This window comes from Humulus lupulus, chromosome 9 (assembly GCF_963169125.1).
Source record: "Humulus lupulus chromosome 9, drHumLupu1.1, whole genome shotgun sequence".
NCBI lineage: Eukaryota > Viridiplantae > Streptophyta > Magnoliopsida > Rosales > Cannabaceae > Humulus > Humulus lupulus.
The window spans coordinates 145,092,044-145,106,419 of record NC_084801.1 but is presented as its reverse complement, the minus strand read 5'-3'; the positions used below and the strand labels follow the sequence as shown (position 1 = coordinate 145,106,419).

The following is a 14,376-nucleotide window of genomic DNA, read 5'->3' as shown; positions in this document are numbered from 1 at the left end:
ATGAAGTATTTGGGTCTACCTTTGGGGGATTCACCTCGTAACAAAGGTTTTTGGGAGCCTGTGGTTTCAAGTTGTGCTAAGAGGTTGGATAGGTGGAAGTGTGCTTTCCTTTCTAGGGGAGGCAGATTGACACTTATCCAATCGGTTCTTTCTTCGATCCTGGTGTATTATTTGTTGCTCTTTCGTATTACTAAGGGGGTCGTGGATGTGTTGGAAAAGCTGATGCGGGACTTTCTTTGGGAAGGGGCCGATCATTCTAAGTCGGATCATCTGGTCTCGTGGAAAGAAGTTTGCGAATCTCGGGATCATGGGGGCCTTGGGATTGGCAATTTAGATGCAAGAAATAAGGCTTTTCTCATGAAGTGGCTGTGGCGCTTTCCGATGGAAAAGAACACCTTGTGGCATAGAGTGGTGCTGAGTAGGTATGGGGGGATGGAGGTTTTTGGGACACTGGTAGAGGGAGGAGGTTGTCTGTTCGTGGCCCGTGGAAAGATATTTCCTCCCTTCATGAGGAATATCTTCAGTTTGTTAGTTTTAGGGTGGGGAAGGGGGATCGAATCCGCTTTTGGGAAGATATTTGGATTAACGATGTTCCTTTAGAGAATCAGTTCCCATATCTATTTTTGATTTCGATGGCCAGCAATTGTTTGATTAGGGACATGGTAGTTTTAGGAGGGGTTTCGGGCATCCAAATTCAGGGTTGGGATTTGCGTTTTAGAAGGAATCTGTTCGATAGGGAGGTCACCAATCTCTCTCAGTTATTACTTTTGTTAGAAAGGGTGGCTTTACCAGTAGTTTTAGAAGATCGGAGGGCGTGGTTACCCGATGGTAATGAAGTTTTCTCTTGCAAATCGGCCTTTTGGAGGTTAAGCTATGCTCAATTGGGTTCTGTTCGGGAGTGGGGAAAGTCTTTGTGGAAAAGTGTCTCTCCATCGAGAGTTAAATTGTTTGGTTGGCTGGTTTTCAACGATAAACTTAATGTTCATGACAACGTGCAAAGAAGAAGACCCTACCATTGTTTGTCCCCTGCTTGGTGCGTTTGTTGTAAGGAGGCAGGGGAGTCCACTAGCCATTTATTCTTGGAGTGTCATTTCTCAAGAGAAGTGTGGGGAAAAGTCTTAGCTGAGTTTGGTATTCTTTGGTGTATGCCCTCTAACTATTCTCAATTGTTTCTCACTAAGTTAGGGGGCGGCAAGCGAGTTTCACGTCTCTGGCAGACTACCGTGTTGGCAACTTTTTGGGCCTTATGGCTAGAGAGAAATAACAGACTATTCGAAGATATTTCTAATTCTGTAGAGACTATTTGGGATAAGATAAAATTTTGGGTGGCTACTTGGGTGTATAGAAACAAATTTTTTGAAGGGGTTCCCTTTTCTGACCTTATTAGAGATTGGGGCAACTTCTAGATTTAATTTTTGCTATTGGGGTTAGTTGTGGTTTTTTTTTGGCTGTTTTGTTGTTTTATTTGTAACCACGGTTTTCCTCTGCCATAAGTGAGGGTTTTCATCTATTTAAGTAGAGCTCAGTCTTTGACCTCTGTCTCTTTTTAAAAAAAAACAATTGGTTAGAACTAATCAAATATAGAATCAATCTAACAAATTATGGGTTGAGTTAATTTTGCTTTTTGATGTGCATAATTTGCTAAATAACCATTTTATGACAAACTAGGTTGTTTGGAACTTTGCTAGATATCCATTTTATGAAAAAAAAAATTGGAACTGTGTATTTCTTTAATTAGAAAGTGTAAGAATTAATCAAATACAAAGTTAATGTTACCAATGTTGATTTAATTTAACTTTTGATGTGCATTCTTTTACTGCAATTATTGCGTTGATTTTGAAACCAGGGGGCATTAATAGTATATCTGCAATGCTCTTTGGTGTGGACACTTTGCGACAATTAAAAATTGTCACCATAGAGTGCTAATCACGACACCTAATAAGTGTCGGCATTTCCAGCAACGGCGACACCTAATAATTTTCGGCGTTGCTTTTTAACTGTCGGCGTTGCCCCGCAACAACGACAATTTTTAACTGTCGGTGTTGCCAGGAATCACGACACCTAATAACTGTCGGCATTGCCCGCAACAACGACAATTTTTAATTGTCGGGGTAGCTACCCCTACACCAACATAAGCAAATGCGACAGTTAGTCGACTGTCGTTGTTGCTTAATAACGCAAGTTAAAAACTGTCGAGAAAGCCAATTTTTGTAGTAGTGAGTAAAACTTAATAGGACTCACAATGCGAGCTCAAATATTTTAGATATTCATCCGTAGTGAAGTACGTCTGAGAATTTTGTGTGCTGCGGTGATAACGGAAGGTTGAAAATTTTCATGTTTTAGTGAAGTAGGTTCCTAAAGAAGAGTACAAGATTGCGGCAATAGTTTATGAGGGGGTCTTTTAAGTCAATGATTTTGTACACATTGATTCTTTACTAATTGATTTATTTTCTGGGCGTGGCCCCGTGGATGTTGGTTATGTGAAAGAATTTCTGAACCACATAAAAATTCCATTGTGTTGATTTTTACTTGCTTTTCTGTTTTTATTTTGACATTCATAACAGTTGTGATAATAACATAGGTGTTAGGTTTAAACAACTTAACCAATATTCACTACAAGAAAAAAGTCTTTCAGCGGTGACCCATGTCATCGTTGAAAGCCTAACATGTCACCGCTGATACTAATCAGCGACGACATATCGCTGCAACTACGTTGCCACAGAAAAGTTGTGCCTAAAATCCCTATCAGTGGCGACATTTCACCTCGCCGCTGATATACAGTATCAACTGCGACACAATGTCGCCGGTAATGTCTAAAAATTCGTCGCAGATTTGTGTCGATGTGGCTTATTCTACGAAATTATTTACGGCGACTATGTCAATATCAGGGGCGAATTGTGTCGCCACTGATGTATATTTTATTTCAAAAAATAATTTTTTTTGTAATAATGAAATATAAATAATTGAAAATTTAAATATTGTAAAACATCCATAATTATAAAATATAGTCACTACATCCATAATCATTAAATGTAACTACAATATCCATAATTATATAATAATAAAATGAATCCATTACAGTTAAAGTACAATAACATTCTACTCATCCTCTCCTAAATCAGTAGCGCTGTCCGTACCGTTACCCTGTGGTGGATGTGGCGGTTGGGGTAGCTGTTGCAGCTGGGGTGGCTGTTGCGGTTGGGGTGGCTGTGGCGGCTACGACCATGGATACTGTGGAGGTACAATTGATGATCCTGCTCCAAACTGGTAGTAAGGATATGGCGAAGGCTGCGTCGATGATTCACCAAACATGTAAGGATAATTTGGTTGAGGTTGTGAAGGTATTGCTCCAAACATGTAAGATGATCCCATGGGTTGGGACGAGGGCGGCGGTGGTGCACCGTACAGATATGGATGGACCGGGGGTTGATAAGAAGATGAAGCTGCAGACGTGTCCGACGAGACAGAGGGTTGAGACGAAGAATTTTGTGGAGGCTAAACTTGCACATTAGGCCCACTAGGAAGAAATTGAGACATGAAATTGACTTGTTCAGTCAATTTCTTTACCGTCTCCACCAAATCACCGTATTTTCCAATTGATTGTTGAGGAGGCACTTGAGATTGAGTGTTTTGAGAGGGCTGACTAGAGGATGGCTCCGTCCCCCTCAATTTGTGGCCCAATCCTCACTTGTGACTGCGCCTCCGTGCCAGTACTTTTTCTAGGATATGGATCTGGTCAACTAAGGAAGAACCATAAAATCGGCCTTCAATTTTTCTTGTTTTAAATAAAATGTTAGTAGGATTAAAAAACATAATTATAAGAATAACACAAATATATTTAAGTAAACTTAAATAATCTTCTTGAGCAGCTTTGTTGACAAACTACTTCGTCTCTTTCTTCCAGTGATAATCCTTCCAATCCTCAATAAGATCTGGGTTCATCTAAAAAAAATATGAACATATGGTTAGATAACTTATAATTTAATTAAAATTAATTGCGTTAATTTTTTCCCTTACTTTCTCATGACGGCGGGCCACCAACGATTTTGAACCCTGTGTTATTGTACTTCAGCTGCGCCCTGTTATCCTTATTATTTTTTTAGCGCTCCACCCAATGAGGACTGGTGAATAACTCACTAATCTTCTTCCACTCATCCTTGCTAACATTCTAACATGTGTTTTCTAGGATTTTGTCCCAATCCTCAAGTCCATTGTAATGTGATGAAAAATGGCGGTGTCTTTGTGTTTCCTATCGCAATATCAATCTTTCATCTCTCTCTCGATACCATCTATACACCGTTCGCAATCAGGTCGGCCGTCTATTTAATAATACCACTACATTGAAAAGAAAACGTAACTCTACCAATATTTCAGCAACATAACAACTGTATTTTAACATATTCTAAAATTTTAAACCCTTCAATTAACACTTAGAAATTCCCAGAACAATTCATAAAATACATATTAATAACAATAAGCTTTTCAACATACACCATAAACACATATCATAAACCAAATTGAAACACTAATCTTTCAAATTCACATATTATTAACCAAAATCAAAAAATTATATTTCAAGTTCACTTATTAAATCTACATACAACTAATATTTCTAAAATTCCCAATATTAAATACAAATACATACACCCAAATTAATACATACAAAGAACTATCTAATAAAAACTAATACATATTCATATATATATATATATTAGATTAATTTGGTCCATCTGGCGGAGTAGGATTGAAGGAAATGCAGATTTTGTTAGTGAGTTTGTTCACCTAATATTTATGAAAATTTAAACTCACAGCAACTCGAAAATTACACAAAAAAGATATAATCACATCTACCATATACATATAAATATATAGAATAAATGTATATACAGATTCATGTACTAAAATATACACAAAATATATATATAGAAAGAGAGAGAGAGAGAGAGAGAGAGAGAGAAGAAACTTACTCAGAGACCGGTGGGAGACTGAAGCGCCGTGAGTCGTTTGCCTGTCCTATTTGCCGTTGTGAGCCTTCACCTGCCGTCTAAGTTCGAGATCCACAACCGTCGGCCTGCCTCTACCTGCCGTGGTGCTCCGAGAGTCACGACCATCCGCTGAGTCCGAGATCCACTTCCACACTGCCTGCCTCCGCCTGAGTTTGAGAGTCCTTTCGCCTGAGTCCGAGAGTCACGACACAGAAGAGAGAGTAGAGAGAGAGAGATGGCTGGTTACACTACACCAAATACCCATTTCCATAACACATGAATATAATACTAATAAAAATGTGTTATGCTAGAGTATTATATTGGGCATGAAAAAAGGGAGGTAATATACACCATCCCGCCACTTAGCCTTTTTTTTTTCATTCCTCAGAACTGAAAATTTGTGAGACCCGCCACTTAGCCTTTTTTTTCATTCCTGAGACCAGAAAATTTGTGAGACCCGAGAGACCCTTCGGCCATATCCTAATTTCGTTTTGCTTCTCCCGGTCGTCGAGCCTGATCGACTCGACTCTTTTCCCTGCCCCCGGCCTCTCACTTCGTTTCGTTCTTCTTCTGTATCGTTGCTTGAATGAAGACACCTGATCGGCCCGACTTTTCCAAATGTCCACCACCGGCCCTTCTCCTTTCCGGGTCTGGATTTTTCGCGTCATTTCAGTCGTTGTGGTCGACGGGGAAGAAAGAAATCTCAGGGGCTATCGATTTACTCCTGACCATCTACAAAACAGAATTTGGAACAATGGGTGGTTACCTGACTAATTCCTTTGAGGTGAGTACCTTTAGTTTATGGCGTATTTATAGTTTTTGCTGTCATTGTGATACCTGACTAATTCCCAGCCCCCCCGACCGACCGCCCAGTCAGTAGCCACCACCGGTCACCAAGCACCAAGTTAGAGTTTATGGCGTATTTTTTCTTGTAGTGTCGAAGAAACCAACCTTCTCTCAGAAATTGTGGAGTCTCTTATGTTGAGGTAACTGTTATATCTTTTTGTCTTTTGATTTTGTTCTATTGATGTACTCTAATAGTTAAATGTTAGAGTTTTTAGATTTGTTTTCCAGATTAACATTTAAGGATTTTTTACATGCTTACCAAGTGTTTGTAGATAGTCCCCTGAGGTTGGCTTTATGGAACCCTTCAATTTTTTTATTTAATTTTTGTGAGATTGGGAAATTGGTCAACTTGGAATATTTGTGAGTTTAATTTCCTAATATTTTCAAATTAAGTAACAATTTGATTAGCTACATAATAAAGTAAAATGACATTTATTAATTTAGTCTTAAGTAATTGAAATGGTGTGGCTGCAGGACTCTTGCTGCAAAAAATTTTACTAGAGAGTTCCCTGATCTCACTAGTCTCACCAAGTTAAAAGAACTGTAAGTGTCAATCTGTAATGTAACTCCATGACCAAAATGAACCAAGTTTTATGTCACTTGAATCTTGACTCATGTTCTCTCATTGCAGAAGGATTAGTAGTAACTACTTCACAGGAAGGATGCCTGAGTTTGGCAATTTGAAACAACTTCACAAGTTGTAAGAGCTGTTGATCTATTTGGTTCTTAAAATTCATGATCTATTTTTATGTATGTTGATTTTACATACTACATCTATATTCTATATAGAGAGGTGGAAGCAAGTGGTTTCGATGGGCCAATTCCTTCTAGTATATCTAACTTGAACAAGCTAGTAGAATTGTAAGTTCTCTTTCATATATTTTCATTTACTTATACAGGTATCCTTAAATTTTTTATATGTACTATATAACTTCATTTTTAATGAGAATTTCTTTGCAGAAGGATTACTGACTTAAATGGGGAGATGAGCTCAGATTTTCCGAACTTGATGAACATGACAAACATACAAAGATTGTAAGCTATTCATAATTTGAAAATTCTAAAAATCTTGAACTGCCCAATATTTGAAAATTCTAAAAATCTTGAACTGACTTAAATGGGCTATGGAAGGTGATGAGCATCGCCTGCTTTTGGCGTGTGTGATTTCGGGGACCATTTTCTCTTTTTTGGGTTTGGCTTCGTTTTCTATATTATGGGCAGTGAATTAGAGACCATGGAGGATTTACAGGTAGCTGAGTTCACTTTGTTTTTTAGTGTTGCAAGCTAATTTGTAGTAGTTACTATTTTTGCTTAGACCATAGTGTTGAATGGATTGGATTTGATTATGATTTATTTTGCAGTAGTGTTTTTAATTCAAAACTATATTTTTATATTTTTAGTTCAATTGAATTTAGGTTTTTGTTTTTTTGTATTCCGGTGGATCACTAGATTGTTTGTTGTTTATTTTCAGTATTTGTTAGTAAATGCATTTTAATTGTAATTCTAATGCTTGGATCTTGTCGTCGTTTGTTTCCTGAGAAAATGTGCGAAAATTAGAGAAACTAAAGAGGAAATGGGGGCGTGGACCCAAATTCTTGATCTTTAGTTTTCTGCTTTGTTTGATTGATGAAAAGATACATGGCTTTGAATCTTAGATGACTTCTAAGTAATTATTATACTCATATTAATCTAGATTCTAGATGTTGTTGATTCAGTGATATTACATACTTATTATCTACATTTTATTTGCTTTCTTATAATTTAATAAAGTATCGACAGTTTAATTTAGTGTTTTATTCATTCAGAATATTTTTTCTTAGTAATTTTAATTATTGGTTTTTATTACAGTCGAAGAAAAGAGGTCATTCGCTGGAAGAGAAGCGTGAGAAAATTCTTCAAATATTTTACGATTCTCAAGACTTCTTCCTTGTGAGCATTCCATTTTATATATGTAATGCTCTATAATTTTTTATTGGTTATTTCATGACCATGGTATATTAATAATAAATTTATAAACAATCTCCTCGAAGAAGTATATGATATTTTTTAAAACGCATTGAGTTTTTTTTCTTTGTTTTCATAATAAAATGGAAGACTTGTCTTGATTTTATTGTTGGTTTCAGCTTAAGGAACTTGAGAAATTAGGACCAAAGAAAGGTGTGATTACCCAGTCCGTGAAAGATGTTGTCCAAAGTCTAGAGGACGATGATCTTGTTTCAAAAGACAAGATAGGAACCTCTGTAAGTTTGATGTGTTTGTAAAGTTTTGGATATTTAGGTAGTTTACCTTGAAGATGTTGTTTAGTAGACTAAGTGAGACTTCTATGTTTATGTTGACACTGCAGAGAAAATAGATAGCAACAATTGCGTGTTGATGTGAAACTATTTTACAACTTGTTTATATTGGGAGTTTTTTCTAATTGTGAGTTTTTTTAAAATTCCAGGTGTATTTTTGGAGTATTCCTAGCTATGCTGGAAATCAGGTAAATTTGGTGCCCTTATAAATCATGTAACTACTTTATCTTGTACTGATATTGAAACATTGGGGAGCTGAGAAATGTAACTCGCAAACTTGAATCCGATCTTCATAGCAGTAAGAAGCGGTTTGCAGAACTTGCTGAGTAGTGTGAATCGTTAAAGAAGGGGCGAGAGGCATCTGTGAGCATCCTTAAAGACCCTATATGTCTTACCAGGGTTTGAACTAGTTTATAGAAATGAACTCTTAGGTTATTATTTGTCTGACATGTTAGCATTTTCCAGGATGAAAGAGAGGAGGCTTTAAATGAGTTGAAATCCATTCAGCAAAAGCATACTGAGCTGAAGGTTGTTAAATGATTTGGCATTCCTTAATGCAGCCAAGGATTCTAACTTTGCTTTGAGTTTCTAATTGCATTTTGTTATTATTTTTAGGAAGAAATGGAACAATATGCGAACAATGATCCAGCTGCCTTTGAAGCAATGAGTTCAGACTTTCTTCTTAGGCCTAAACTCTAGATACTGTTAATTGAGATTAACTGCTTGATACTAGATAGCTTCTTTGTTATGCATACTAATTGTGGTTATTACACCAGCAGGAAGTGCAATTGAAGTTGATCATTCAGCAGCTAACAGATGGACAGGTATTTAATTCCCTGGATTGGAAGAATAGCTGACAAATGAAAGTACATTTAATCTGATTTGGAATGTGTTCTGTACAGAAAATGTATTGTTACATTGGCTTTTGTATTCAAGCCTTTATCTTTCATTCTTCATTGCTGGCTGACAAAAACATGAAAAAAGAAGAAAAAGAAGAAAGCTGCTATGCTTGAGTACTTTGACATCATCTTTGATTTGCATCCATATGAATGCAAATAATCTCCATATTGTTTTCTTGTGTAAAATTATTCCTCCCAGTCTCATTTATTGGACCAAGTGTGTGGAGCTATTTATTGATTCCTAGTCCAATTCATTAAGAATAAGTAAACAAACGAATTGAAACAATGATGGTGTTAAAGGTATTTTCTCAGTTTTTCTTTCATGGCCATCATATTGATCTATTTATTGATTACTTTTTCCAGGTTGGAGAGAAAGACAGTTAAGAGGAAAAGAGTTTTTGCTCGAACATATTGTTCACCTTCTTGCCAATGTGCAATCACAACTTCGTGTTCTTGAAGAAGTTGAACCCATAAGTTTAATCTCTTTAATGTTCATTAATATTTGATATATTTTGCTATGCGAGTATGTTCTTGTATTGTCTTTAGATTGCCATTAATCATTATGTGGTGTACCTAAATATTTTATACTAAATTGTCTTATTCTAAAATTCTGAAGTGAGATTTGTGAAATGTATTTGAGATTATGTTGATTTGGTTTCACAACTAGCTATGTAGAGTTTTTCTTTTTTCTTTTAAAGTTGTTGCTTAGTTTATTATTTGCATAAACTTGTGAGGATGAGTTCTATGTAGAGGTAGAATTACGTATTTTATGGAAATTTTATGTAATGTTCATGTAATTTGTTGGTAATAGTGTAAACTATTAAACACTTGACATAAGGTAGAGTAGATTATATATATATATATTTAAAGTGACTGGTAGATTATATATATTTATTGTTCATGATCATGACTATACGTTTAATAGGCCCTCTCTTATGCATTTCAGAAATAGTGACTTTTGGCAGTCTAAACTGTTGCTTTGAATATCAAACTTCTTCTGATGTGGCCCCTAGGTTAGCAAGAATATATACAGAAAATTCAGATTGTATTTTACTATTCAGAACATATATATTTCACATGGAAAAAGTAAACTATTTCTTACTTTTGAACTTGGGAGTGGTACAAAAATACACACATATGTTTAGACAGTTCAGAACATATATATTTCACACAAAAATAGATAATATGATTTTGTGATTTCTTATATTCATGATTTTAGATTACTACTCCAGACCTCTTTGATTTGATTAAGTCTTTCTCATTAATATTGCATTCCAAATCCTTAAACTTGTTCTTGGATAGTGAATTACAAGAGGTATATATACACATAAAGAGGCTGATAATAGTGAATCATTCTCTTCTGCTGTTGCTGCTTCTTATGTACTGCTTTTTATGCTACTTTTTTTTTCTTTTTTTTTTACAAGTATATTGGTAGCTACTTATTATTAGAAGCAAAATTTGTCTTTGTATCCATTAATATGTAAAACAAAAGGGTATTTCTCTTTTCTCCAGCACTTAGTGTAAGTACAAGTATTTTTAGTCATGATATATTCTTTCTTCACTTTAATACAGTGCATTTGTCACAAATTGAAGCAGGGCAGGTGCAAAAACAGTACATTGCAAGAGTTATTGGGGCATTTCCCGAGCATGAGGTATGTAAAGCTGTGTAATCTATGCATGAACACATATATCTGTGTAAATATTGTCTTGTTCGTAACTGGTTGCAAGGCAGGGCTGGCTTACCTTTACTTGTCAATTTGTTGGTTATCTTGAAGACTTAATTTTGAAATTACCAAAGTTGAGAACTCATTGTTATTAACTTTTTATTGTTGTTGTATTACCACAATCTAAACCTCCTTATCGAGGGGTTTCCTTTTGAAAAACAAAAGTAAATGCATTGAGCTTCAAATTCACGATTCATAAGTCAGAAAAGTTATTTTTTACAACACATATTGATATCTAAGTGCATGCTTATTTTGAATTCTGATATCATCATTTAATTAATTTGTTTTTTTCCTTCTCAGAAAGTTGTAGATGAAAATATAAATTATAATGCCCGGGAAGGAAAGAGCACAGCAGAGGTTAGTTTGATGCTACATTTTCTATAGCTTTCATATGAAAACAGTCCGTTATTAGTTTGTTTTGATGTCTGCTGAGAGGTATTCCAGTGTCCCTCGTTTTCTGCATTTGAGGCCATTGTCCTTGGGCATGTGCCTGAGAATAGTAGGATACCTTTTGCAAATCCTACCTCTTTGTTATGCAGGTGCTCAACTCCTCTGGTGGCACTTCAGTAAAAGGGAAGGTTGCTTGTACCAAGTTCACTAGAATTAGTACCATAATGTGTTCCTCTATATATGCAGATTTATATAATTAAAGTCGTGTGTATTGAAGTTGTTAACATTATATATATACATTTTTTGGAGTAAAGCATTTGATGTAAGTTTTTAAAGTATTTATTGGACTTTATTAAAGTGTTCTACTATATGAGTTCAAGCTTTTACACCAGACATAGCCATTAGTTATGTTTTAACTGTCATTAGTGATACATCTTTTGTTGTTGGTTAATACATGTGATAGTGAGAATCCATTTCTTACTGCTTTGGCTTCTCTTTTGTGGCAGAGATTGACCACAAAGATGTACCATTTGTTACTTTAATTGACCTATTTTTGAAGCATAACACTTTCAAAGAAACTGCAAAGCCATCGAGATATTGATGCAAAGAATGGAAGAATGTATTTCACTAATTTTTGTATACATTTCTTGTTTTGTATTTAGTGATAAAGGAATCTGTATTGGGCATAAATTATGTTGTAATATGATTTCTTAAGCCTAGACTAGTAGACTAAATATTCTAATTACATTTGAGTAATTAATAAAAATCTATTTATGTTACCTTATTTGGCTTCAACTTTCATATTTGTTTTCTTAGTTTTGTGTAAGTAAAAGAATATTATGTTTCTCTGAGCTAATATAACACATGTGTTATACTAAAGTGTAGTATAACACAAATAATGTGTTATACTAAAGTGTAGTATAACACAAAAAAAGTGTTATATGATTGACTATAAATAACATAATTCAACACTTATCTATATATTAAAATAACACAGAAATTGTGTTATCGTTGACAATACAATAACACATCTGTATAACACTGATAAAGTGTTATGTAAAGTACCCTGACCTACGATAACATAGTCGGTCTTAACACATCAGAAAGTGTTATCGTATGTTTTGATAACACATTTTCGGTGTTATTAAAAGCATTTTTTCCTGTAGTGGTTGTTTTGCTGTATTATCATTTTAATTCCTTTGCTCCGAGCAGTAATGTTCGAACAGGTTTTGGTCAAGGCAAGTGACTAAGGACCTAAAGCTCCTCAATCACTTGGGGGCATATAAGGCATCTAGTAAGCAAGGCATATCGAAAGGTAAGTAAACACATGAGCAAAATAAGTGAAAGCATGATAGGGTACTTAGAGTATTTTTCAAAATTTTGTATTTTGTTAAATCAAACCAAAGTACTATGGTAAGTTTGGTCTTGCGAATAGATGTTATAATAAAATGCAAATATTATAATATCAAAATGAAGTCTTTTACACCGCGAGTAGTGACTGCTCGGATGTAATTGTTTAATAAAACGAAAAAAGCTGCCCGTGCAGCAATAAAAGTTAAAACATAAAATTGTTTTTACATCATGACCCGTAGGTCATGTAATTCAAAAATAAAAAGATAAAATTATGAAGTAGCAGGGGGGTCCTGTGGCGATTTCTGTTGCTGCTGATCTACTGCATCTCCAGCCTCTTCTCGGGCGCCCTCGATACCGGTCATCAAAGAAATCTCTGGAGACCGTGGAATTGTTTCCTCTTCCAGACGAGCAACACACCTAGCTAGCTCCGCCTCCCTGATATGGTCTGGAAGATAGGAGAAGTTAACATTGGGGTTGTTTTTCCATAATAGGTAAAAACACTTAAACGCCACCCCAAGGGCCTCGGTGTGCTTCGCCTCAGCCTCCTTAAGTGCCTCAAATTGCTTCACCTTGACTACCTCCAGCTGCTCGACATGAGTAGCCTCGGACGCCTTGAGTTGCTCGATGTGTCAAGCCTCAGCAGCACTAAGCTGATCGCTAAGTCTTTTTTCGAATTGGGCAGTCAACGTCCTCGAGCATCGCCAGCCAGAAGTCATGGTAAGAACCCCCTGCGATTAGAAAGAGATAAATTTGTTGGTAGGAGAAAATTGAAAAGAAAATTCAGAAAGTACAATAAAGAAAGTAACTTACAGCAAGCACTTCGTTCAATATGCGGTTGAAGACTTGGTCAACTGCCGTAGAGCCAGTCTCCTGAATCGCCTCCCGGCTGTGACGGTGCTTTGTTATTCTAGACAGCCTATCTTTGGCTGAGTTGAGCACCATGCCCGTGAGGTCGTCTCCCGAGGCTTCTTCTCGGCGACCAGCCGACTGCTGGACGGCAGATGTTGGAGGCGTAAGGTCGGCTGGAGCAGGAGGAGGAGTCTGTCCGGTCGGGGACGGGGGATCTAGGTTTACTGGAGGTGGAGGAGTTGCCTCTCTAGAAGGAGCTGGTGGAGGAGTTGTCTCCTTTGTTGGAGTAGACGCAGGAGGGTCGTCTGTTCGATATTTCTTCGCAGGGGCATTGCTGCTGCCCTCCCCAGACTGGCGCTTGTGGGACTTTTTCTTGCTCGCTGATTTGGCATAAAAGCTAAAAGCGCGTTCGACAGGCATGTCTGTAAAGAAGAAATAAGCGAACAGTCAGGCAATATAATAAAAGGAACTTGCTAAGTTTAGGCAACAAGGGCAGAGAAATGAAAAGTGTAATACCCGAGCTATAATTACTGGTCGCTACACTATTTACTTTACTAGTGCTACACTCACTCTCTGGCATGAAGAAGTCTGAATTTAAAGCAGGTGAGTATTTAAAGTTGCCATCCCTAAAAGAGAAAAATCAGTATCATTCTCGTCTGACGACTCAAGAATAGGCTCTGAGGCCTTCTTCTTGCCCTTCCCTGGAGGGGCCAGTGCAGCAGCAGGACGCGGGGCACCGGTTGGTTTGTTAATGGTCAACCCTGTTGCCCTCGTCGGTGGAGATTATGACACATCTTGTTGTTAGTCGGGAACTTCAGTGCCGGTGGCACTCCCTGCTGTAGATTCCCTGACATCCTGGTGAGGTGCCAGAAGGCCGACTAGCCTCAGATTGGCCTCTGTGACCAGCTGTTTGAAACTTTTCTCTATGTCAGTCATGCTAGCCAAGAGGGCTAATCGGATTCCCATGTCTGGAGTAGGGGTTGGTCGCAACCATGGGCTTGAAATACACTAAATCTCTAAGGGAAATGCAGGAAGA

At 36.8% G+C, this 14,376-nt stretch overlaps 1 protein-coding gene, 1 long non-coding RNA gene and 1 pseudogene across 2 annotated transcripts; all 3 read left to right on the top strand.

The window, feature by feature from the left end:
• Window positions 1-659: 659 nt before the first annotated feature.
• LOC133800133 (uncharacterized) lies at window positions 660-1,406 on the top strand. Its single transcript, XM_062238099.1, has one exon. It carries the CDS (start codon window positions 660-662, stop codon window positions 1,404-1,406), a length of 747 nt encoding a protein of 248 aa, XP_062094083.1.
• A 5,214-nt stretch (window positions 1,407-6,620) lies between these two features.
• Window positions 6,621-9,540, top strand: LOC133802101 (meiotic nuclear division protein 1 homolog; annotated as a pseudogene).
• A 556-nt stretch (window positions 9,541-10,096) lies between these two features.
• LOC133802100 (uncharacterized) lies at window positions 10,097-11,451 on the top strand. The gene is made up of 3 exons (XR_009877139.1): window positions 10,097-10,676; window positions 11,049-11,105; window positions 11,288-11,451. It is a non-coding gene; the product is annotated as an uncharacterized LOC133802100 (long non-coding RNA).
• The last annotated feature ends 2,925 nt before the right edge of the window (window positions 11,452-14,376 follow it).

What these genes read in the sequence shown, in the direction of transcription:
- LOC133800133 (XM_062238099.1), top strand. Translation starts at nt 660, where the DNA reads ATGGTAGTTTTAGGAGGGGTTTCGGGCATCCAAATTCAGGGTTGGGAT.